This window comes from Dufourea novaeangliae, unplaced genomic scaffold (assembly GCF_001272555.1).
Source record: "Dufourea novaeangliae isolate 0120121106 unplaced genomic scaffold, ASM127255v1 scaffold69, whole genome shotgun sequence".
NCBI classification, from domain to species: domain Eukaryota; kingdom Metazoa; phylum Arthropoda; class Insecta; order Hymenoptera; family Halictidae; genus Dufourea; species Dufourea novaeangliae.
The window spans coordinates 343804-370582 of NW_015373949.1; the positions used below are offsets into that span (position 1 = coordinate 343804).

The 26779-nt window shown below is 39.7% G+C and overlaps 1 protein-coding gene across 1 annotated transcript in view; it reads right to left on the reverse strand.

Annotated features, from left to right (window-relative positions):
* The window catches only part of LOC107186128 (discoidin domain-containing receptor 2-like), a 167697-nt gene that overhangs the window by 46812 nt on the left and 94106 nt on the right, over positions 1–26779 (reverse strand). The window contains exons 7-9 of the mRNA XM_015573939.1: positions 15372–15711; positions 11132–11322; positions 10644–10825 (exon numbers count right to left, since the gene is read on the reverse strand). Of these exons, the coding sequence (XP_015429425.1) occupies positions 10644–10825; positions 11132–11322; positions 15372–15711 (713 nt within the window). The remainder of the gene's footprint in view (positions 1–10643; positions 10826–11131; positions 11323–15371; positions 15712–26779) is intronic.

The following is a 26779-nucleotide window of genomic DNA, read 5'->3' on the forward strand; positions in this document are numbered from 1 at the left end:
AGCAACATATTAAAAGGGGATTAAATTAATACGTAGGTTATTAAACGCTATACGTGGAAATCGCAGGGGAAAGAAGGAAGTTGGTTTACCGAGCGTCTGAGCGAGAGGCTCTCGTGCTGCAGTGCCGGAGGATGGAAAGAGACACACAGTGGCATTGAGCCGTCACAACATCGCACGTAGTATGCAGCTCGCGTTGAATCCCCACCAGGCCACGCGTCGAGACAGGGCGACCCCCGAGGGCTCTTCTTTAGAAAAACAGACCATAGTCTCCGTTATTTAATCTCTTGTTTCAATAAATAGTTATTGTTGTTCACCAAGTATTTGTTCTATTGCCATAATTATTCACACAAAGTTAAGTCGACGGATAACATGACAAAGCTCTAAGGCAATCGCGCTGAAGATTTGTGACGCAACAACTCATGAGCCTTTTTGAGTATCTATCGGTTCTGGATTTCTGAAGAAGCGGAAAGATGTCTTTTTCGATTATTAGGCTTAGGGGAGGCAATTTGACGACGGTCTGAATAGCCTCTCTCCTTGGGCGAGTGGGATGAAGCTGTATGAGTGAAAGTAGTAGGGCTACCCAGCCGATCGGTGCCTTAGGCGCGAAGTTATTCAGATTAGAATGGAGGTCCTAGGTATATGAGGAAATGTCATTCAAGTCTTCTATGGTATAAGCTCGCCGTTATCACCCTAAGTTTTAGCTAGTCAATGCGCGCAGACTCGCTTTCAGTTTCTTTCACTATGAATACAATGAATATAAATTTCTTACGTATTCGAATTTTATAGTACCGAAATCTTCCTCGAGAAACGATACCTTACAATGAAATTTATTAAGGTATAGAAGATTTTATTGTCGAGTACCTATGTTGTCTTATAAAGACTTGTAGCATGTTGTAGACTGTGGCTCGGTTAAAGCATATGTATATTAGAAATAGATAACCTTTCTGTGAATCAGTTATATAGGACGATTTTAAATTAATATTAGGGGTAGGTTGTTAAATTTGGACTATCACCTAGGTTGGACCATTACTGTAACTCGTCGTGTGTAAGCAATTTGCGTTTTATGATAGACAATATGTGTTGCTTATATACTAAGTTGCTTAATGGTATCACAACTATCATAAACATATTATCTATCATACGGCGAAAATTGCTTACACATGACATATTGCAGTAGTGGTCCAACTAAGCGAAGGTCCAAATTCGACAACCTCCCCCTAATAAAGTGGAAGTTAAACAGAGTATTAAAAAGAAAGAGTCTAAGACCTTAGAGGCTTATAGTACTCGCCGCGTGAAAAATGTCTTATCAACATAGGTCCTAAAATAAATTCTTTCGATGTAAACAAAATTTTTATATTTTCACGAGCATTCGATGTCGTGAGTCACATCGCAAAATATTGAACGTAAACAGAAGTATTGTTTTAGAAATACTTCAGTGCAAGTTGTATGACGACAGGCGATGCGAGATATGGCACAAATATCTGAAACTTGTACGTTGTCTCTGATGTTAGTTTTGTACTGAAATAGAAGACATATCGAATATCTGTAACAAATGTGAAAATAAACTTCTGTATTTTTCATTGAAAGGATTTATTTTAAGACCTATGCTAATTGGACTTTTTTCTACTCCAGTCGGTGAGTACTCTAAGCACCTAATATCTTAAACCCTTGTTTTTTAACTAGCTGTATTTGTACATGTTACATGAATTTACAATAACGGATCTAAGAAATATGCGTCTAAAAGCAATTTACTTTTTACGTAGGTATCTACTTCTGTTGAAAATATTCTTTTATCATGAATATTCAATATAGCCACTATTGGTGACCCACCTGTATCTCTAAGATGTCCCATTGTTTTAACAGTGGTTCTTTAGTCATTTTCCACTACTATAAATCATACTCTAAATTTTGAGTAATCCCACAGCAAATGTGTTTAATATTCCACCTGGAATATTATTATTTATTTCATTATTAAGCAAACAATATAAACCTCAAATGGTATTCCAAAATGGAATTAAAACAGCTCCACAACCTTTCCCGTCAGTGTAAAAACCTCCAGTACACTCTACGAGTGTACTAACTTCCGCGAGACAAATTCAAAATCACTCTGTACAAGCTAATTGTCAGCGACTCGTTGTTCAACCAGAGAACGAAAGATACGTACGTGAATACCAGATTGCTCGATCTCTCTCTAGCGCCGCGGAAGTCGTTGATTTAGAACTCTATGACACCACGGAAATGCACAACGCCGACCAAGAGTGCCGAGGTTCTCGAAAAATACGTCAGCCGCGTGTCGGCATGCCCTCTACACACGCGGTAGAAGAAATAAATCACTGATGTGCTACAAATTTGGCGCGGCGGCGTATTTTTGTCCCGGCAGATCGCGGCAGTGCGATTTAGGCGCAGGTTGCCGAATCAACTTTCCCACACACCCCGTCGCACGCGTAATATTTCTGTGATGTCGGCACGCGAGCTGACCAGAGGCGGGAACAGCGGCATTGTGGGATGAAACGGGAACCACAGTGAGAATGAAATGGGGGTTGGGAGAGGTTCGACGCATCCCGTTGACGGCAGTTCGTTTATATGTCGGCGAGCCGATCAATCGTATGATTCTGCAGATTGCGCGGAAACGGTACTGAACACGCGCGATAATTTATTTGTTTTGCCGGCGAGTAGCGTTCGCTGCTGCTTGTTACCCTTTTCGCCGAGAGGTTGAAGTTGTACGTATACTACCGTTCATAAGTGTGGTATGTGGATGAATGTAGCATAGATCGGTCGTGGGTATGTTTGTAGCTGAGCGTGAAAGATTTCCGAGACCAAAGTGAGAATGAGATTTGTTTAGCTTCGTGTGGAAGAGTTTCGTATGACTGTTTAGACTGGATATTGGGTGATTGGAATTTCTAGGAATGGTGCGTAGTTCGAGAGCGAGGGATGCAAGGCTTGGGTGTGTGTTGTAGGTGTGGATGCTTAAGAGAGGGCAGAGTGCGTGGTTTCGGGTCAGTCGTTTTCGTAGATTAGTCGTTTATCGTGTGTTGTAATTTAGTCGTTTTGTCCTTTTGTTGTTTTATGTTATAGTTTTATATTAAATATAGTTTTTTTGTCATTATTTGTTGTGTTCCAACTTTTATTTACCCGTATCCGTATAAAATCCTTACATAAGTAACAGGACATCTGGTATGCATGATGAAAATATGATGTTTCGTAAAAATTATGTACTTTATGCCATATGTATTAGTTCATTGTAGCATACTCGTAATCCATCGAGCTTTTATACTCTGAGCAATATTTATTTGAGACTTTCAGCAATTTGGTAATACACTGTAATATTTACTGTCTATTCGATGTGTCCTAATATTTATGAACGAGAGTGTACGTTTTGAGCGTAACATTAACGTACGAAGTTTGTATTTCGTTATTAACCTCTTAAGTATTTACTAAAATTTAGGAGAACAGTTAAAAAATGACCGCCTTTTTATATCATTATTTTGTTATATAAATGTTTATAAACTTGCGTCAAACACCAGTTTTCGAAAAAAAAACTTCTGTTTTTGTGTATAGAGGGTAAGGCACCTGAAACAGGCCACCTGATGTCTTGGCTGTTACTGGTGATAGAAAAAAATGTGCCAGATCAAACTTGCATGGTATCGAGAAGCATATAATCTGATCTAAATAGATTTTTGGTAGGTAGACGCGTAGAGGTCATATGAAGGTCAATCTTGTTTTTTAAAATGGAAAGACTTGTTTTACCTACCATCTAGTAGAGCGTTTTAACCAGCTACAATGACCTACCCATGAAGGTACGTAAAAAAATATATCTCTCTATTTAAAAAAAAGAATTTGCCTTTCATATGACCTCTACGCGTTCACCTATCGAAAAATTATTTACATCAAATTATGTGCTCCTCGATATCATGCAAGTCTGGTCTGACACATTTTTTTCTATCACCAGTAACAACCGAGATATACGTACGTATAGGTGGCCTGTGCTAGGTGCCTCTATAATAAGAAATAACACATGTAAAATCCAGTTACGTTAGCATAATGTAGAATTACATTGTGTAGAAGAACATAAAGAAAAACAAGAAAGTTAGCATAAAACAATACATTAATATAAATATAATATGTACTAATATAATACGTGAGTAATGCAGAAGAGAGACAGTAATATTTTATTCATCGTAACAATACATATTACGAAGGTGTTCTTTTAGGACCGAATGCAACAAGCGTAATTGTATTACGAAGTTGGCGCTTAAAGGGTTAAACTGCGAATTTTTAACAAAATTAAATATTATAAAATAACCTATAAAGACAAGAATAAAAGTAGGAATTCCTTTTTTCTTTTAAGTATCTTCTCGAGGTAAGAATAAAATAGAAAACTTGTATCTGATGAAAGTTTTGTCGTTTACTGCGTTTCACAGAACCCACTAGGGTATAAATGCATAAAATGAGCAGTCTATGTATTCACTATTTATTGTAATAGGTTGGTAAGAAGTAAATAGCGTATCAGCTTTCATGATTTTAAAATATTAGAATTTCCTACGCCTTGCTAACAATTTTCATTTTTGGTATGTTTAATACTTATTAATAGATTGCGGATTTTATGAACATATAGAATGCCCAAGAGGTCTAAAATTGAGGATAGTAAACAGTTTCAGAAAATTTTTACAGGTTTTCGTTTGATTCCGAACCTATCAGAACCCTTAACAAAGTAAATGAATTTTATTTTAGGTCCAGTCTTGAAAAATGAATCCATAAATTTCTATGTTTGCATAAACATCCGCAGTCTACTTTTTAGTTTAGATTGCGAATTTTGTACTTTTAGGATAAATGTAAATGTGTAGAGACAAGGGAATGTATAAATGTTTTTTTTTCAGTGAATGATGATGCACTATACGAATGAGAATGATAGTGACTAAGTATGCAAATAACTTCTATGTTTTAGATATTAACATCCAATTTTTTATCACGTTTTAGATATTTGATTCACTCATCAAAAGATGGAACTTTAGAGTCATTAAATTAGCATTCTGGCGACAGGTTGTAAGACTTGATAACTACCTAACGAATAAGTTTAGGGCATAAGTATGTTAGTACTTTTATGTAGAGCATAAGAAACTGCATCGATTGGTCCAGTCAAAAACATAGGTTTCTATTTAAAAAAAAAGTGCAGTTGCATTTTTCTGATGCACCGATGCACAAAAGTGCATACAATTAGTTGCATATTATATACCGTCTGATACCATGTAACTTTTACTTATAAAATCTTCTTCTATTCTCAACCGTTTAGGAGGTACAACCTGTTCCAGTTGCGTGGGACACCCTGTATAAGCTTATCGGTTCCGTGCAAAGTGTCGATAGTACGGTTTTCGTCGGGGACTGGAGTCCCGCGTCCGATTATTGGCCAATTTGAAGGAGGCTCGTGGCGTTATCGATCCCGGCGCACTTCAATTGACCTTTATTCGCGATCCGGTGATTTTTTATGCGAAAAGAGAACCCTTGGGAGCGTCTCGCTAGTTTGACGTCGACGGTGCGTACCTTTTCCGGTTTTTTTCTTCTCTCTTTCTCTCTTTCGTTCTCTCCCCATTCTACATGCCCCCCCCCCTGGTGCACAGTGTTCCGGTATTCTGGATACGAGGCTACGTTATACGGTACCCACGGGAGGTATATCTACCCCAAACGGTCTGCACTCGTTCCGCCATATTGATTTAAATTATTAATTGCGAACTTTCCCACCCCTCCCCCATACCCCCTCCAGACGAATGGAGAGCACGTTTAACGGTTACCGTAGAAATACAGGCACATTTGACCAAGGAGCTGGCCATTATTTATAGATCGTGCAACGATAACGGAGCTGAATTTTCTACACTTTCGACCCGTTTACTTTGTTCTTGATCGGGAGGTCGCGATTATTTTCTATCCCCTATTAAACGCCGCTTTTGTCGGCCTTTATATTCCTTCATCGTCATTTCGGAGGAATTTTATGCGACGAAATCGAATTGAATATCGCGCTGGAGAAGATTCGAATGTTTGAAGAGTGGCTCCACGTTGAATCGAAAATGTTTGAAGTGCTGAGTAATAAAACGTAACCACTGTTATTATTATTATTATTTCGTTTCTCTTCAGCGTTTTCCACTGAGTTGTCTCTCTATTTTACAGGTTAAAACCAAGTAAAATAGAGGTTCACTATTTTTATGTTAATGGATTCCTGAATTTCCTGACCACGCTGCATGTGAGTAGTATCACTGCTTTCTGGATGTTTGTGTCTATGAATGGATGTATGTTTATTTTGTGTAAGTTTTCTGTGAATGATTGTGGAGTTATGCGTGTTGGAGATATGATTAATGGTATTATTTCAATTTCGTTTTGTTTCCAAAGGTCCTTTATTTCTATGGCTAGTGGTGTGTATTTTCCTATTTTTTCTTCTACTTTTTGCTTTATGTTTGTATCATTCGGTATTTCGATGTTTATGAGTTATGTGGTTTTGTCTTTCTTGGTGGTGTATGTTATGTCTGGTCTGTTGTGTGCTATTGTTCTCTCAGTGTGTATTGTTACGTCCCAGTATAGTTACGTTTGGTCATTCCCTAGTATTGTCTCTGGTTGGTATTTGTAGTATGGTATTTTTTCTTGTATTAGGTGATGTTTTAGTGCTATTATCTGATGAATGATTTTGGCCACTGTATTGTGTCTGGTTGTGTATTCTGTCGCCACAAGTAGTCTGCATCCACTAGTTATATGATGTATTGTTTCTGTAAATTGTTGGCATCTTCTGCATTTATCTGTGCGTATGTCTGGGTCTTTCAATATGTGTTTTCTATAGTTTCGTGTCACTATGGTTTCATCCTGTATTGCTATAGTGAATCCTTCTGTTTCAGGGTGTAGTTCTCCTTTAATGAGCCATGTGTACGAAAGTCGTTTATTTATGTGTGGTTGCTGCATTATATTATAGTGTCTACCGTGTATCATTTTCTGTGCCCAGTATGAGAGTTTTTGTGTTAAGTGTGTATGGTTGGTTTGTCCTGTATTTTGTATTGGGGTTTCACTTAGGTTTAGTGGTGTGTATCATTTATCAGCTCTAGCTATTGCAAAATATAGTGACGCGCTGTTTTATTTACTATGAAAACAGTTCTGTAGGTTTTGGATTTGTTTTTCGTGTAGTTCGATGATGTCTATTATTCCTCTTCCTCCGAGTTCTCTAGGCAGTGTGGTTCGTTCGATGCAGGATTTAGGATGTTGCATCCGGTATTTTGTCAGCATTGTTCTGTTTAGTCTGTTTATATCTTCCATATCTGTGTTTGTCCATTTCATGATGCCGAAGGAGTATGTTAGTAGTGGGCTTGCGTATGTGTTTAATGCTTTAGTCATGTGTTTTGAGTTTAGTTTTGTTTTTAGTATAGATGTTAGCCGATTCTTGTATCTATGGAGTATCTCTGATTTCATATGTTTGTGGTCTAGTCTTGTGTTTTGTTCGAATCTTAAATATTTGTATGTTTCGTGCTCTTGCATTGTTTCTATAAATTCGATGTTTATTGTTTCTATTTTTTCGCTCTGAGTCCATTTTCCTTTTTCTATTGTCAGTACTTTGCATTTGTTTATTCCAAATTCCATTTGTATGTGTTGGTTGATGTCTTCTATCGTTTTGATCAGGTACTTTACTTGTGTATTTGTTTTACCGAACAGTTTGATATCGTCCATGTATAATAGGTGGTTTATTTTGTGTATTGTTCTTGTTCGGTTTTTTACTTCAAACCCATATCCTGTTCTATTGAGTGCTTTGGATAGGGGATTAAGACACATGCAAAACCATAAGGGGCTTAATGAGTCGCCTTGGAATGTCCCTCTTTTTATATTTACTACGTCGGTATGTATGTTTGTGTCTGGGTTGTTGGTGTTTAGGTGTATGGTTGTTCGCCAGCCGTTCATTGTGTGTTTGAGGAACTGTGCGATGGTATGGAGTATTTTGTATATTTCTAGGGTTCGTTGGAGCCAGCTATGTGGGACGGAGTCAAATGCTTTTTTATAATCTGTGTAACATGTATGTAGGTTTCTTTATTGTTCTTCTGCTTGTTTCATTATGACTATTATTAGTTGTTCTTTGCATCCGCGACTATTTTTCCTGTGTCTTTTTTGTTCTTCTGTGAGTATGTTATGTGTTTGTGCATGTGCTTCTATTTTTTGTATTATGATCGACTAATCGGAGGATTAGTCGCCGTAGGATTTGACAGGTTTTATCAGCGAAGAGCAAAAGCAGTAGCATGTTGACAGCACGAAGGTTGCTTACAGTCAATTTTTAATGTCTTTGATTGGGCTTTTGGAAAAGTTTCAATTATACGTTTTTGTTTAATTAACGTCGATTTCCAATTTGCTGATGACAACACCAGGCCCCTTGTGTTGCAATGATTACACACAAAGGGTTGGGAAATATTGCCCGAGGCGTCATGTTTGTGGGACAGCTCCTCGACAGAACTTGATTTTGTGCTTCAAACTGTAAATTAAGGAATTATGAGGAAAATCAAAGAATTCGTTGACGAATTAAATGTGAAATGTGTATATTGTACCTTAAATTAAGAAATTACGAGGAAAATCAAAGAATTAGTTGATGAATTAAATGTGAAACTTGTATATTAATATTAATAGATGTAAATAATACAATATTAAAACTAGTTATTACGTTTTATTACACAAAACCGAAAGATCTTTTTTTTCATACACTTTGGTATGATCTCTATCGCTTTATCTAAATCTTGAACTTTTTCAGAAATTTTAATAATCTCGGAAAAGTTTTAAAAATGTTTATCGCAATCCTATTCACGTTTTAATTATTTTCAAAGTAACGTTTTAAAGTGAGCAGTGAAGGATAATTGAGCCGTGGGGGTTGATAATTACAAGAATAAGCAGTCTATAACTTTAAGGGGACTTTCTCATTCAAAATTGAAAAAAAGACACTTTTTTAATATTTCTTTATAAAAAAACTATTATATTTAGAAACATAATTCCTTTTGGACGCTATTATATATATTATTAAGAACATAAAGAAATTTTTTCTAGCACTTTTAGTTCACCACGACCGCTGTAGAGGGCGTCTTCCAAAAAGCCACGTTTTAATCGGTGCGACACTTTGCAGACGTCCTGTAAAAAATTAAGTAAAAATTCAAACGGGATTCTATTCGTGAGACTTAAAACTAGACAATAAACCTCTAAAAGTTCATAAAACTACCCCCCCCTTTTTTTATACAGGGGTGAATTGCCCCCAAAAAAGAGTGATTTTTCGAATTTTTCGGAAAAATATGTATGAAACGATAAAAAATACAAAAAATAAAATATTTTAGAGATTTGGTGTCTAGTTATAAGTCTCACGAATAGAATCCCGTTTGAATTTTTACTTAATTTTTTACAGGACGTTTGCAAAGTGTCGCACCGATTAAAACGTGGCTTTTTGGAAGACGCCCTCTACAGCGGTCGTGGTGAACTAAAAGTGCTAGAAAAAAATTTCTTCATGTTCTTAATAATATATATAATAGCGTCCAAAAGGAATTATGTTTCTAAATATAATAGTTTTTTTATAAAGAAATATTAAAAAAGTGTCTTTTTTTCAATTTTGAATGAGAAAGTCTGCTTAAGGGAAAAAGGCAGGACTGTGATCAGACACATCCCACCACTACGACTGCATACTGTGTTCTCGCATTTTTTCTATCTGATATTATTAAACGTTACGTTAACGTTTAAAAAACACCTCATTTGTTTCATTACATAAATAATAAGAACTGTAGTTATCATAAATGACTCCTACGTGTTAGCGTCAACGTGTTTTAAGTGGATTTGAAATCGAATGGCCTGACGCTTATTGACCCTTGGATGATTTATGATAAGTTGTCACGATGCATGAAGTCTTGAAAGGGGGTGCATGAGCTTAAACAGACCTGGTGTCATATGGTGGCGAAAGACTACGTTGGGCCCTTCGGCTATCAGCGAGGTAAATGTTTATTTATGTGAAACAGACGAGAGAAAGTTAAAGATGGCAAGCAAGCGAAAGCTGCGTTGCCTAAAGAATAAATACATTGTTGTTGGAGGATCTAGCCATAGAGTAAAAAAGAAAGCAAGGGCGCTTTCTAGTAAGAGGATTATGTTAGACCAACGCTACTTAGCCCAGCATCTCGAAGAAGCGTGATTCTTAGCAAAAATCAAGGGCTTTGACTAGTATTTCTAATATACAACACACCTGAGGCACAACGAACTCAATAATATCAATCAGGTCCGAAACCCTTCCCACAACAAATAAAGATCACCTAGAAACGTTATTCGCACCCAGCGAGCTACCAGCATTGAACGCCTTTACACATCATTTCTAGAAGGCAGCGGTGGGCGAAGTTAGCTCCCGGCAGCTAAAACCTGCCCCTACCACTGTCCGCTGTTACCATGGAGTAACAGAGACAAGAGTCTAAGCCTCTGTCTCTACGAAGGCACACGGTACGAACAAATGGTTGGAAGTGAAAGCATGCACGTGGAGGGCCCCTATTCTGGCCAGCGAAGTTACACTGCAATGACTTTCGTTAGACCCTTTACAAGCGCTGCTCACAGTTAAAGTATATCAATTGGGGCAACTATAACATAGATGCAATAGTAAACGTCACAGACGTACGTACCTTCTTGTCCTCCGTTTTATTGCCACGTGACGATGTCTTGGAGAAGATGCTGTCCTGGTCGCTCGCGGCGCTGGATACGGCCAAGCCACGTCCCGTTCCGTCCTGGTTGAGCAGGGGCACCGTGCCGAGTTCCGGTACCGCATAATCGTACGATGTGTCAACTGCACCGTTCGCGTACACCGCTGTGGATGATATAGCAAAGGAGGAATGGGCAGAGAACCGAAGGGGAATGAAGAGTGGGGAGGGGGGCGCTAGAGGGGGGTAGATGACGACGTATTGATTGCGGCCAGGCGAATGCTTTGTTGTTTGGTATACACACGGGTACGTAGGCACGGGCGATTGCTCGTGTACTCGTGGCAACCGTTTAATGCGCACCAGGTATAAATATAGGAGCGCGACGCGCGTACGTATACGTGTAAAACAGAACGCAGAGTGGGGAGTGAATCGGGCCCAAAAGGGGTGGGAGCGTGTGTTCCAGGGCGGCATACCTGAGTGATTGATGTTAGTGCCCTTGTTGTTCAGCATCATGTCTTTCATCTCCATAACGACGGTGCTGTAGCTATAGTACGGGGCGTACTTTAATGCTTGGTACGGTTCTTGGTAGTCGTCGAGCTTCACGATGTCCAGGAGACGGTTGCCCAGATCCCGCGGCAACGTGGGTAAAGAACCGCCGGCGTATCTGGCGACAGAAGGAGGAGAAATCTTCGTTTGAAACGTCAGCACGTTGCGGGAATCCGCGTTAATATCGTCGGGACTGTGGCTCAGAGGGAGGGAGGCATGGAAAAGTATGCGGAGAACGGAATTCCCTCGATACGCGGGGATATGTTTCATATTTTTCAGTGTCTGTAGAATTTCTGGTTAACTGACTGACAGCTACGTACCGGTATGTGGGGAGACACATAGCGATCCGTACAATGAAAATTTAAATGTAATTTCAGTTGATGGAAAGACTGTCTCATTTCTTGAGATGCTTTCTATGTTCTTGAACGTAATACAGTATTACGTCTATTGTTACGTAATTCTGGCATGATTACCTCTATTATTGATAGGGATGGCATGCTGTTGTTATACGCTTTCGTAAGTTACGTGTCTAAGCATTGATACCATCTATTGGTTGAAGATTATTAATTGAAGAAGCTTTAGTGCTGTCTGATGTTACCTATCCGATCCACTCTTGTCAGAATTTGATAATATTCTTTCTGACATTGGTGTTCCAAAGTATTGCAGGCCTACTATGAAATGCATAACAAATGGAATGAATTTCCTTGACCCTCATCTGACAGCTCTGATTTGGTGCTTATATGTATATCACCACTTATCATTAGTAGGTACCTTATCTTTCTTACGGATTACACAGTACCATAAATCGAGGTAACTTCGTCTTGTCAGTCAGGGTAACTTTGTCCCAAGTCAGAAAATGATAATTTTCGATTTTGCAGTTTCGAGAATTGTTCACTTAAGTCGATTTTTACGTGAGAAGGTATTTCACGTAAAAATACACAGAAAAGAGCTGCAAAATCGAATACGATCATGTTCTGACTTTGGGACAAAGTTACTCCAAATTACGGTATATTATTCAAAACCTATGAATTCCGCAGATTCTGATAAAATCGGTGTTTGTACAATACTTTGGAACCTCAATGTATTTCCGTTATTATTTACAAATTCACTAGAAAGAATCAAAGATGAGACGATGTAACTTCTGTACAAAGAAATCTACTGGTTATATACTTTTTCAATGAAGGTGTAATAAGATAAGCCCTTTCAATTTCGCGAGTATAGCTTAGATATTACCATTTTACACCAATCAACGATGTCTGAAGATCTTTGACATGCTTCCCTTGTTCCCTCTCAACAATTTTCACTTTCTTTTCAGACCAAATTACAATAAACGATCTATTTCTGTAGCATCCGTATGTCTCAACAATTATCGTAACTTGGTCACGAGATTAGGACAAATAGCGAGACTTTACTGTATTCTAGAATGCTCGCTGCTGGCACGTGACCGTTGCGGTCCGTGTTACTGTTCAAGTTTATACCCGTACTGAACCGTAGTTTACGAGTCCATTAAAAGAATAATAGTGTAACCGTGTACAGACAGTCTGTTACACGCAACAGCATCCAAGAATGACCGAGTTTAAAGCGGCTCTTTTGTAGAGACGGAAGTACTACGTTCTTTTTTCGAGACAGGTACTTTTTCCACGCGAAAGTTACGCCGTTCAGCTCGAGTGCGTGTTAAGGCAGGTCCAAATATGTGCAACAGTGAGCACGAACACGCGCAACACGGCGCGCGGTCAAAATACCGTCCACACTTAAGCAACATGCAACAGAATTTCCACTGAAGACCCTCAAGAAGGGTCGATTTTAACGACCCGGCGCGCATTCGCAGCGCGCAAATGTTCGTGAAGACGGGGAAACACGGCTATCGCGCGTACGAGAACGCTCGGCGCGCATCGTTCGCGAAATTCGAAGGAGCTTCTCTATTTTTCTTGAATTAAACCATTCGTAGTGAAAAATAAACCGCTGAATGGATGAATAATACCTATATAGAATGTTCATGCACCAAATAGGAAGAATATGTTTCCTGTTTCCCTGAATATGTATTATAAAAATAGTATTCGTATAATATATATTTATACATAAAGGTTTTCATTATTATATAATGTTATGTATATAATATATTCATTATTATATAATGTTATGTATCCTATTGAGAAAATGTTGAGAGATATATATGGTCATATATGACAGCCGCATACTCATTCATCACTTGCTTTATGACATTGTTACTATACCTATGTGTACTAGGGGTGTGCGAGTACTCATAATTTACAAGCTGAGCCGAACTCGGTTCGATTGCTCGAGTCGAGTCAAGCGTTTGAATTTTCCGAGCTACTTGAAATCAACGAACTGTGTGAAAAAAATGCGAGCTACTTGAGAAACTCAAACGGCTCGAATATTCGAGCTCTCGTAAAGACTTCGATTTACTTGAAAATGAATTTTCAGCCCGTAAATGTTCGAATTACTCGAATATATTCGAACAGATCTCTTACTTTCGAGTTACTCGTAAATATTCGAACTGCTCGAATTACACGGAGCAGATAAAAGAAGAAAATTTTATTCAACGCTACGACTAAAACACTTTGAATAAAAAAAGTATCTTCTATTCGTCGGATAATTCTCATCGAATAAATTTATTCATTCGATGCTCGTCGAAAAATACTTTTTTTACTCGAACATCGAATAACAAATCAAATTTTTCCATTCTTTATCCATTATTCCTACAAAATTGTCCGTACAAAATTATTAACTGATTACGTAGGGGATGTGTGTTTTCTTGTTGAAAATATGAAAATAAATCAGAAGCATTCAATTAGCCTCTTATATTTTTCTTCCTAACAATTAGATTAGTATTTGATAGTAAATAGCTGAATATTCGAGTAATTCGAGCAATTCGAATATTTACGGGTAACTCGAAAGTTAAAGATCTGTTCGAATGTATCGAGTAATTCAACAATTTTCGAGCTGAAAATTCATTTTCAAGTAAATTGAAGTCTTACGAGTTCTTGAATATTCGAACCGTTTGAATTTTACAAGTAGCTCGCACTATTTTCGAACAGTTCGTCAATTTCAAGTACCTTGAAGAATTCGAACGCTCGACTCGGCTCGACCGATCGATCATTATTTGACTCGAGATTCGAGTTACTCAAATAATTCGAGTACTCGCACACCCCTAATGTGCACACCGACGAGCAAACTGGGCTTCCGCTAGGGAAAAAAGCGGCTTAAGAAAAGGGCCTTCTATCACTTGATAAATTTATTTCAAGTACTGAAACATATGTTAAACCGAATGTTCATTCGGCATAAAATCCAGTAATTTCCAATACTAACAATAAGTGGTACGAGCATGGTAGGAGGCCCTTTCCCAACACTACTTTTTTCTCTAGGGGGAGCCGAGTTTGCTCGTTGGTGTAAATAACTTTGTTCGAATGCACATTTTCATGCATTTACTTGTTAACTGTAACAACTGTTTACTCGTTAATTCAAACTTTAAACGCATTTTTCTCAAATCTACTTTTTCCAATTTGGCGTGCAGCATAACTAAAAAAATATTCGACCAATCGAGTTATCCCACTGCATAGATATAGAAAATTAAATTTCCCTCTCGATGAACCTATAAAATTAGCAATATTATTAAATTATATAATGTTTATTGCATAGTGAACACGAATTCTTTTTTAAAAATCGGTATCTTTGTTTTCTAAGTCCCGTCATTTCTTTAATTAAGCACTTTTTATTGTTCTAATATGTTCATCCATAGCGTAATTTTATTTAAAAAACAAAATTTGTGTGTTTTTGTGTTTTAGGCGAATACAGTGGACGGTAGGCTGCACGCCGATTTATACATCCGACGCCGTGGTCTCTGGGAACTACCTCCATGAATCGACATATACCAACTATTTTTTATTATGGACAAAATTTTTTTTTTCTTTACAAACTATTTATTAAGTCAATCTAAAAGCGTCAACAAATTAAACTAAATAAGTTCTTCGGAAAATCATTTCCGAAAAATCAGCTTTATTTTAACCATCTATACGGAGTGCCCCCTTTAAGGCTTAATATCTCGCAACACTAACTATCGCGGCAATACAACCCCTAGCACTGGACTCTTCAATTATACAGCGTCACTGAAGCAAGAAAAAAAAAACAGATTTATTGGTAAAATACCTTTCGTCATCCTCCAAAGTGTACGCCATCAAAGCGGCTCCTTTCTCGACGGTGGCGCAAGTGGATCCAAGATGAGACGGCGCTTTCCCGGTCATAGGGCTGGCGAAGCACTTCCGTTGTCTGTGTCTCGAGACAATCAGAAATATTGCCACGGCCAGCAGAAGGATCACCGCGGTTAGCACACCGATCACGACCGCCATGTATGTCGGGTCGTCGTGTTTCGCCGTCGAGACCGGAAGCTCGCCTTCCGCGCTGCCATTTTTCTCCACGAAAACGTCGCTCTGAATCGGTGACTCAGTTGTTGGTGCTTCCTCTGGCGTGAAGTTACCGTGAGCCACGTCTATATGACGAAAAAACAAAAAATGAGAAACAATCCGAAACTGCGTTACACGGTACGTACTTTGAAAAATAAGGGGGGTGAAAAAGCTTGAATGAGTTCGTTGTTTGCCGTTCGATAAAAGCGTGCGAATTGTTCGTAACTAGGTCACCAATAATGTCACGACGAATGGCGGTCAACGCCGAATCCCCAAACCTCTCTTTCGGCCTATACATTTTTTTTTGTCTGGACACCGAAAAAATAATACCCGTCGTCGGAGAGATCGTGTATCGTGAATTTTTTCCATGGGGTCGCACACCATACGCGGGAGCACCGCTAAAAACGCCCATCTCGCGGCGAATATTTGGGGCGAAAGGCATTAACGACGGGCGCACCAGCCACTGAGTAAACACGGAATCATAAAGCGGAAAGAAGCCACTCGAGTGGGTGCATGTGGAGCGCATAATTAAGCCGCCTCCGCCGCGGTTTCCGCTGGGAGAGAGAGTAAAAAAAGGGAGCGAGCGCGTATAGCACCGCGGGAATGTTCCATTTGCTTGATTGAAGGGCCGCTCGAACGATTCAGTTGTCTAATTACGGGAACGATTCTTGGGCAGCTCCCGAAGGTACTGCGTTGGAGATGGAATTTTTAATAATATGCAGTCACTCCGAAACGAGTTAACGAGGGAAACGGAGTGTAAATACACTGCCAATTTTGCGTTTCGTCCCGACAGAAGCGCGTTTCGTGCCGTATTGAACAATTATAATCGGATTTTCTCGGTGTGATATAAACATATCCGAATGGAGCATGTAGTTATTTGTTGAAATAAAGGAAGTTTTAGAAGTTATGGACTCGAAATTAAATTTCTAATATTTTTTATTTTAAGTAGAGGAGATGGTTCAAATACAGACTAGGGTTTAACCCTCCGAGCACGGTCCCTGGGTCACGCGTTCGCGACAGCGACATGCACACAGTGAGAGTCAGGTGTGGGGACACGCGGTCTCGAGAGCGACACGCACACAGTGACGGAGTTGTTCGTGTAAATCGCATAGCGACCGATGTATGTGTATACCGGCGAGCAAACTCGGCTTCCGCTAGGGGAAAAAGTGGCATAAGAGAAAGACCTCTTACCACTTGGTAAATTTATTTCAAGTGCTGAAATAAATGTTAAATCGAATGTTAATTTGGCATAAATTTCAATAATTCCCTTCATTTAAATTCAAATTTTCATTAATTTCAAGTTGCAGAGGTTCGAGCAAAAAACGTATTCATTGGGGTCAGAAACGTTTCGCGTAGTCCACGATTATGGTCCCCTCGCGGACTCGAGTTAGGGACGATAATCGAGGAGACTCTGTACCTCTCTTTGGAATTCGATAAAATTTTTTGTAGCGATTATCAACTCTAGCTTGAGATACCGACGGGGTATAGGAGTAGACATTTCATTCAATGTATATTTGTGGCCGACTTTTCTGGGACAACGTTCCCCATTTTTATTTTCGTGTCACTACCCACCGTTTTCATAACGCAGTTTCACCGATTTTATAACATAGAGGTCACTAAAGTCACAGGCTTCTTAAGGTGTCGGTACATACTACAGTTTAGGTAGACAACCAGCTCCCATAAGGTGAAAAGTCTCTCCTATACTTCGTTGGTGCTTATCGGAGTAATAATAAAATCTTTGAAAATTGTACATTCAATGTTCTTAATTTGTATTTAGAGGTTGATATTTTAGGGGTTTAGTGGAAAAAGGGCACATGTCACAATACTATAAATTTACACGACAACTACTTTTAGGAAAAATAAAGTTAGAGCTTATTAATGGTACAAAAAACTAAAAACCGACGTAAATGTCGCATGTGTCCCTTTCCCACTAAGCCCTTCGTTTGTTGGTTTCACGTTACATAAATTTTTGTATAGTCACGAAAAAAAATCGGGCTATAGAGGGTTAAGGAATACTTCTAGTCTTTTTTTATCTGCAATAACATTCTTTATATAGGATCAAAGTGCTATTCGTTAAAATTCTTTATCGCACAATAAAGAAAGTTAAAAAAATTCTACATTATTCACAGTTACAGAAGGTGCAAAAGCAACCTCATCATCCTCTAGTGGCCATTAATTTCCCCGTCAGCCCAATAGGTTACACATCGAATTTTTGTCCACTGTTTCGTTGAAGGAACCTGGCCGCACACACGGTATTCCAGTGGCGCGGCAAAAACTTCGACGGGCAACAAGAAAATCGCGGGTGAAAAGAGGGAAGAGATCGACTGGTAAGTGTGTGCATGTCCGTGTGCTGGTTTCACCGATGAAGCCTTTCCAACCCGATTTCACGGAGCTTTCTATTGCTCACAGTGTCCCTGTGGATTCCTGGCCCGGATTATTCTCGAGGAAACGAAGCCGTTGTCGCGTTTGATATCAGCCTTTACGTGGCCTGGCGGGGCGTCGTGCTCTCTTCTCTGTCGCCTCTGACGAATTGTCAACTTGCCGTTTTGTCCCGTACGAAATCCGATATTAAACATTCTTCTGCGTCGTGACCAGGGAGGGGTTCACTGTGAAAAAGGGTTCCAGTTTCGCGGAGGCGAACCCGTCAGGTTGCGCGGCACACTTCGTTCCGTTGAACAGTAGTCGTGACCACGGGGGCTCATTCGCAATTTAACGAAAATGAGTTTCCATGCAAACAGAGGGGCTGCAGGTGTCGTTGACGCGGACCACGACTGTCAGGGAACCAGTTTCTCTCTTTCGGTGTATTCCGGATAGGAATAACTCTAGATTTACAGGTATCAAGAAGTGTGAGTTTATCTTGATGGTAGGTTTTTTGATATTTGACCGTATTGGTTACACGTATGGTCACGTTTCGAGATTTTGGACTCAGTTCCTGTTTGCATTGAACAATATCTGTTTATGGAAATGGTTTTTATTTCTATTTGCTAATTGACTGACTTAAGCTGCGTCTATAATATAGAGGGGTACCAAAGTGTTATAGTTGCCTGAAATGGGTCACTCGTGAGGTGATTTGGAACATGTTTTTCCTTAACAAAAATGTTATCCGAGGCATGGTTAACGAGATATTAATGAAAAATCCTGACCAATCAGGGGGCGAGTCTACCGGCCGAGCTCCCGTGGTAGCGTTGGCTGTCAATTGCAGCGCATAGGTTCAGGATTTTTCGTTAATATCTCGTTAATCGTGCCTCGGATAACATTTTTGCTAAGGAAAAATTTCTTGTAAATCACTTCACAAGTGACCCATTTCAGGGATCTAAAACACTTTTCTTACACCCAGTAGAGCAAAACAGTGTTACATAACAAATTGTAATATAACTTTGCTATACAACATGTTTTTATAACTTGTTGCAAGATAATATCTTTTGGACAAGTCTGTAATAAGTTGGTATAACATTTCGTATCTCATGAACAATGACGTTACACTTAATGGATAACACAGAACAAGTTATATAAAATTTTACTTTCTGTTTTTCTAAGAAGTTGTGTAACTTTTCTATATAACATGTTATGCTATATAGTGTAGATGCAGCTTTAGAAAGTGTACATACACACTTTATAGCAGAAAGGTTAATACGCACTAATGTGTTATATACTTGTTGTGTCTGAAGAAAATTTGATGTTTCATAAATATTACAATTTTCTTATCTCGTGTTATCGCAAGTACAGTCTATTCAGACTTTCTACAGTAATCCCGCGTTGAACGCAACACGAAAACGACTCGATGAATCCTACATCGTCATCCCCATCACTGGGGAAGGGGGCCGTGGAACTTGTCAAGCACTTAGCTTTTTGCTTGGCGCGCCGCGGCGACTTCCCTTTCACGAGCCGACGGCTGAACGAGGGAAGATCAAGAAAAGATTACATGCCCGGGCATCGGATGACACGATACTAATGTAACGATGAAACTTTTTTATTTTTGGTTCTTTGTTAATGAAACTTATATTAACATATTGCTGAGATTATTTCGAATTAAACGATACCAAACACAGTATAATTTAAAACATATTTAATTATGTAGAAGGTGTTAAAAATTCATATTCTTTTATTATTGCTTCTGATAAAGTACAAACATAAAAAAATGTTGAAGCCTTTGTTTATTGTGTACAAAGGTGTCAGAAAGATTTAAAATGGTACAATATTAAATGTCGGAAGGAAAAGAAAAAAAACACGTATGTAGGTATACATATACCGTTGCTCACGAAAGGATTCGAACGCACCACCGCTGTCTTTAATCCATCATATAACAATTTATCCCGTGTCATACTCGGGCAAAGCGTCTAGTTATCGAACTGTTTATTCCGAGTGAGATTCAGAGTTTTAAGAAACGAACTGTGCGTCGTGTTTCCCGTGTGCTATAGAGCTATAGCCAGCCTGTGCATTAACCGCGTCGTTCCTCGCAGTGGAGCCAGAATATGAGATACGAAGGACAGCGAATGGAAAAGAAAGAGAGGCCTGCGTGTCGGTGAGACCAATCCTCGGCTACCTCGACTCTGACCTCCCTTTCTTTTGCATTCGCTGTCCTTCGTATTCCGTATTCTGGCTTACCGCGATCGACTGTTGCAAGTCGATGCGACACGGGGGATCCGAGTGATGCGACAAGGGTACGAGGCTGGGATTAGGACCCAGAGAACTGTCGACGAATCACATTAAAAGAATCACCTGGATTGGCCAAAACAGTACGACAAAGAGCGTACAAGATATACCGAGATCGAGCAAGATAACGCGAGCCGCAGGCGGCCACAATGTAGTCTTTGGCCGGCGAAAGTATCACAGGCGAGCCAGGCAGTCGAGTCGAGTGGAAACACAAGCTTTCTTTCAGTTTTGCAATCGCTTGTCCTTTTCTATGTTCGAAAGTCTACAAAGGCAAGCTGTCGAGGCTCGAGTTTCGAGCAAAAAATTACATTGTAAGGTGCTGAAAAAGTTTCCACGTCGTCGTGAATGCAGCGAAGCGGACCCAAGTTTGTTGCGTTCTACGCGGGATTACTGTATCTCTTAGCCTGTTTGAGCGTGTGGGAGTAGATTCAAGGATATCGTGGTGAACGGAGGAAAACTTTACGTGTCCCGATCCGAAATTGAGAAGAGAAATAAATGAACAATTTGCGAGATTGCACAAACTGGGACGGCAAGAGATGGCAAGAAACGACAGGAAACGACAAACGACAAGAAGGATACAGAGCTCGAACGATGCATACATATGTATGTATACAAACGCTTGGTGGGCACCGTCGAGCACGGAGACGAAGGGGATCAGGCCGCGAACTGAGAGCCACCTATTTACGCGTTACAGCCAAAATTTACAGTAGATGACTGCGTTATCGACACTAATTGCCGCAACATAACCTTGAGGAGAATATGTTGATGATTCGTAATTCGTGCATGCATTCAACCCTCAATCTATATGTTTTTTTTTTAGTTCTGTAGTAGTCTTAATATTAATACACGTTTTTTTTATTTTTTATCTATTCGTTTATTCGGCATGGCCTGATCCTGTACCTTGAAGTTCTATTGTATTGGTACAGTCTTATTTCGTAATGCTGTCATTTTGTTTTGGTCCATTCAGAGATGATTTCTAACCTCTCAATTCGTACATACAGTGAATTTGCTAAATTCATAATTATGTTTATAGTACAATACGAATAAATGGGCACAATTAAATTGTGTATATCTATAATAATATTGAACAATAAGTTTTTGAACCTATGAAGAACCGCCATCCATTACTAAATATGCTTTTCTAAAAATGATCCAACCGTGTCAACATGTCGAAGAGTGTCGATTAATCATTGCTTTGTTGTTAATTCAATGCAATGGAGTATCATTTCAAGGGTTTTGCGAGTGCCGTGGAGGAGGATCAAGATAATTGAAGAACGAGAAACCATTTTTCACATTTCCTCGGATTCGGAATAGGTTGGACCCCCAGTGTCAAGCGCGATGCAAATTAAAGAGCCTCGCATGTGCCGTGCTAAACAACGTGTTCAACAATGTTCCCCGGTTTTAGCGCTACAATTAAATTCTTGTCACGGCTACGCGTCTGCAAAGGACTTGGAGAGTCATAATCGGAACTGAGTTTCCAATTAAATTCTTTATCCGACCGGCTCGTTACACTCGTGCGTGCTTGTGTGCTGAATTGCGTCTGCTTTGTGTACTGCGATTGATCGATCGATTTTTTTCTCTCCTCCTTCGGTCGCTGGAACATACTGTGCACCGTACAACTGTTCGCGTTACATGTAAGTGGATTCGATTCAATACGCTGGATAATTTAAAGAGATCGAGTAGATTTCTGATGTGGAAGAAGTATCCTTCATTTAATAAGATTCATCCTTTTCTGATAAGAACTTCTTAGTCAAGTCACATTATGTAGCAGATTTTCGTATGATTCACAAGTAATATTCTTAAAAATAATTATTGAAATTGTTAATACCGTTATTTAAATTTGATTGTTTAACCCTCCGTCTGGCTCAATATTCTTTGTTATACAATAACATCAAAGGGCCCAACGTACCTGAGAGGCACAGTTCATGGTAAGGGATTTATTTTCTGCTTTTATAAGATAATAATCCAGTTAATTTTGTGAATAATTTATTTTAATGGTACAAGCATATTATTGGCAGTATTAGTGGTATTGCAACATTAAGCTAAAAATAAAAAATACTAAAATCATTTATTGATTAGTTTGGTAATTGCAAAGGCCCGTTTGCACATTCAAATAATTTGCGTGAATTGACTCGTGCCTTCGCATTTGCGCAAACAAATTGTTGCGTCTATATGCAAGCTTACATGTTAAAATAATTTTCGCAATCTGAGTTGTGCAATCACATTTAAACTCCGCATAATGCACAAGTCAGTTTACCATATTTAAACCTATAAATGGGTCTTAAATAGGTCTTAAGCTGTCGTCAGATCGCTGTGTCTGTGAGGCTGGTTGCACCCGAGAGACGGTTAACAAGCATACCTCAACTTCTTTTTATTCGTACTTAATTGAAGTATATATTTAATTGAAGTAATACGTATAATTACAAAAGAATATTCATAATACAGTAAAGACGCGTTAATTGTGTGGGGGGATCTTCAGGTTAGCTGCTCGTGAGTCATTCCCACTACTGAGCGGGACTCGCCCCGGAACTGGTCAAACATATATACAGGGTGTCCCAAAATAGCTTCGACTCCCGGAAATTAGAGGTTTCTGAGACGATGCGAAACAACTTTTTCCTGAGCAAAAATATTAGCCGAGGCTTTGTTAACGAGATATTAACGAAAAACGCCGACCTATCAGGGCGCGAGTCTGCCGGCCAAGCTCCCGCGGTAATCGTTGGCTACCAATCGTAGTGCGTAGTGCTTCCTGATACGTTGAAACGTTCAGCCGACGTCGGGCGTCGGGCGAATCGTCCGATATCGGTGCCACTGTGATCACAGCCCACCGTTAGCTGCGGTTCAGATCAACTTTCGCGAGTGGCGGGAATGATGTTCCTCCACGTTAGTTGCTCGCATAGGGGTCCCAAGTTCTGCGCAATTATCGTGTCCCTACTGTATATTCCAAAATTAATAAAGTGTGCTTAAATTCTTGGTACCTGTCTAAAATTTCTTCGAGTACCATGAAACTTCACAGGATGATGTACTCAAATGGAACTATCATTGTCAGTCATCCAATCACCATCAAATCACCATCAACGATTTGATTCGAATCTTCGATTTTTTTTCTCAGTCATCAAAACTGTCAATAGTGTTCATCTGAATAGAATTTCGTGAACTGATTCAATGCTGTTCGTTTTTACTCCCTAACATTCACCACCACTTTCTCCGCCAACCACAGAATGGGCCAAGATATTTCAAACGTAAAGTGTATGCATCATATAGCAATCAATTTACTGTTTCACGGCATCCGGTGCGCGGCTGAACACGAAAGGAACCAGGGGGAACACTAAAATAGAATTCGCGTCCGCCATATATATTACCGTACCACGACTAAATATTTTCCAAAGTGGCCACCCCGACCTCCCGCGATACCGAATTTCCGTTTAATTATAGCGATCCACCCCCATCCTTCGCTGCGCGCGATTATTTCGCCATTCAAAACAATAACAGAGTCTCCCTGTCTCACTCAGTGCATACATACACTCGGGCCGGTAGTCGGTACAGTAGTAGTAGCCAGATTTACGATCGGATCAGGATGCTGCGCGATTGCGACAAGGGTGGGCTATAACTTACGCGTAGGTGGGTCTTCCGTGTATAAATCATCGTACGTACGCTGAGAGGATGCAACGGGATGCCTTTCTTCTCTTGCTAGGAATGAGAAATAAAATCAATGAAAGAACGATGGAGCAGGCGGAGAAAGGAGGCTCGGCCTAAGAAGCCTCGTTTCTTTCGTCCCCGCGGTTTCCATCGCGTGGTTTTGCCCCTTTTTTCTTTTTCTTCTCTATTCTCTTTCTCCATCCTTCATCTAGCACGTACTTTCTCGAGAACAACGCGAAGATGATGCACGTGCAGCACGCCGGTTTGCAGCTGACGCTCGACGTCAAATGCAACTAATGCGCTTCTTGATCTCGTGACGCGCTCGTTCCTCGCGGACGAAAGAACCAGCTGAAAGGGGGGAAAAAGAGAGAGAGACGGATGGAGGAAGGAAAAAAAGAGGCACGACAATTTTCAAACGCTTTGATTTACCGCTTGAAACGGAAATGAAGCCGCGGAACTTCGCTTCAACCGCGGTCCCGTTTTCAACCCGTCCCGGGCTTAATCGAACGTCCACCATTGTGAATCGGCCACCGTGGGATTGTCTGACGAAAGGGATGCTTCCGGTCCTTCGAGCACGTCAGACGTCGATGCCAATCGTTGCCTTAACGCGACCTATCCCCCTCGTTTTACTTTTATTTATTGGCTTGACATCGTCCCGTCTATTGTTGGATCCAGAGTGTTTTGTTTACCACCGGGAACTTATTGAGCTTCCCGCGTGAAAATCATCCCCTTTGTTGTTCGATGTGAAGCGTTTAACACTTGGACCTTGGTGTTTGGGTCCGTTTTGACCCAGGATTTCAGAAACTTTTCGTAGCATTCCAAGTTGTGGAAATTGACCAAACCTTATAGTTATTTATTTTAACATTTTAGATAGAGATCAACATATTTTCAAGAAATGCGTTCGTAAATACAGATAAAGACAGACGATTAGGGGTCTATTTGGAACCAGATATCGCCTTCTATTCGATCGTCACAAATGTTCATCTTTCGAGGGTTAAAGTGAAGATTATTGTGAAATTGTTAATTATGTAGTATTATTTGTTAAATGATCTTATATTCGGTTAAACTTTACTTCTCCGAATAAATAAAAAATTATCGACTTTTTTTCATATCTTCTGGTAGTATTCAACGAGTAGAATCTGAAAATGCAAGTGTTAAGTTTAGGAATCCAGCGGTTCAAAAGTTATGCGTATGTAAAACCAAGCATTTTTAGCGTACTTTACAGGTTAGTTTAACGCCAGATTGACTTCTATACCAAATTCGTCCAATCAGTGGTGTCACTGCTTGTAAGGAGATGCACGTGATGGCCGCCATTTTGGCGGGATAATTCAAATGCGCTTGCAAAAAGGAATCACTTATTCAAATCGAAATACTGATTCTGAGTTGGTTAGAGTTAGTTAATAAATAATCGTAGAAAGTCGTCTGTTGTTTTGGGGGAGGGGCTGCCGCCACTGTATAGAAGTCAATATGGCGTTAAACTAATCTGTAAAGTACGCCAAAAATGCTTGGTTTTACATACGCATAACTTCTTAACCGCTGGATTCCTAAACTTAAAACTTGCATTTTTAGATTCTACTCGTTGAGTACTACCAGAAGATATAACAAAAAGTCGATAATTTTTGGTCTGGGGAAGTAAAGTTCAGCCTTATATTCTAATACTTAGTAATAAAGAAGCAATTTTTGAGTGACCTCATAACTAAATATTTATGGAATGAGCAACAAACTGTAGAAAATGTTGGAAAATACTTGATTTTCGGTGAAAGTTTAAGTTCACCTTTAAGTTCTCTAATGAAATGTAACACATATATTTCCAATTGAATAATGAATATTGAAGGAATATTAAAACTCGAGAAAATCTGTAATTCAAAATATTGTTATCACGTTTGAAGCCACGAACTGGCTTCGCGTTATAACTGAAGATGCATCTGACTTGGAGGATCGATTTGTGGATCGCGTGTGATACGCGCTGCGATTTGTAGCCAACGCTACCGCGGGAACTCAGATGGCAGACTGCGCTCTGATTGGTCGGGGTTTTTCGTTAATATCTCGGTAACGAAGCCTCAGATTAGATTGTTGCTAAGGAAAAACTTGTTCCAATTCACTCCCAGAGTGCCCCATTTCCGGGTCGGACAACATTTTTGTTACACCCTGTATACGTTCGACCAGTTCCAGGGGGAATCTTGTCCAGTAGTGGGGATTACTCCCGAGCAGTTATCAGACAGATCCATCCGTGCAATTAAAGGGTATTTACTGTATTCACCGACCAAACGACCTTTAAATTCGCGATACGAAGCACGCTTCATCTCGCAAAATGGTCGCTGCATTGAATAAACTAATAAAGAATTAGTTATCGTTATGATATAACACTACAATAAAATTATACATCAAAGAAAACGATCTTTGAATTCGCTAGCCGAAGCAAACGTCGACCAGCAAAATGGTCGTTCCATTGAACGAAATACATAGTAAAGGATTAGTTATCGTACGGATTTCGAGACGGAAATAAATGATCCCACCGGCGAGCTCGCAGGGCCTTTGTTAATTAAGTTCCATCCTTTCGCATCCTTCACCCGAAAGGAAGCCTGTCGAAACTGTTTTTCACGCAGGTGAACGAATCGCAACCGTTACGAAACGAATTCGAAAGGATCCGCCGATTAATGCCGTTGGCTGAAAGGAGATGAGAGGCCTTTTGTGAGCCAGCCGAAACAGGAGTTTTTCGCAGCGGGCTGTTGCTAATGACAGCGCGTCAGCCGGACTACTTTATGTCGAGCAAGTTTGCCATCCCTTTCCGCCCAGCAACCCTTTACCCGAAACCCTTCGCCGGATCGATCCCCTCAACCCAGACAGATAATTTCATACGGATCT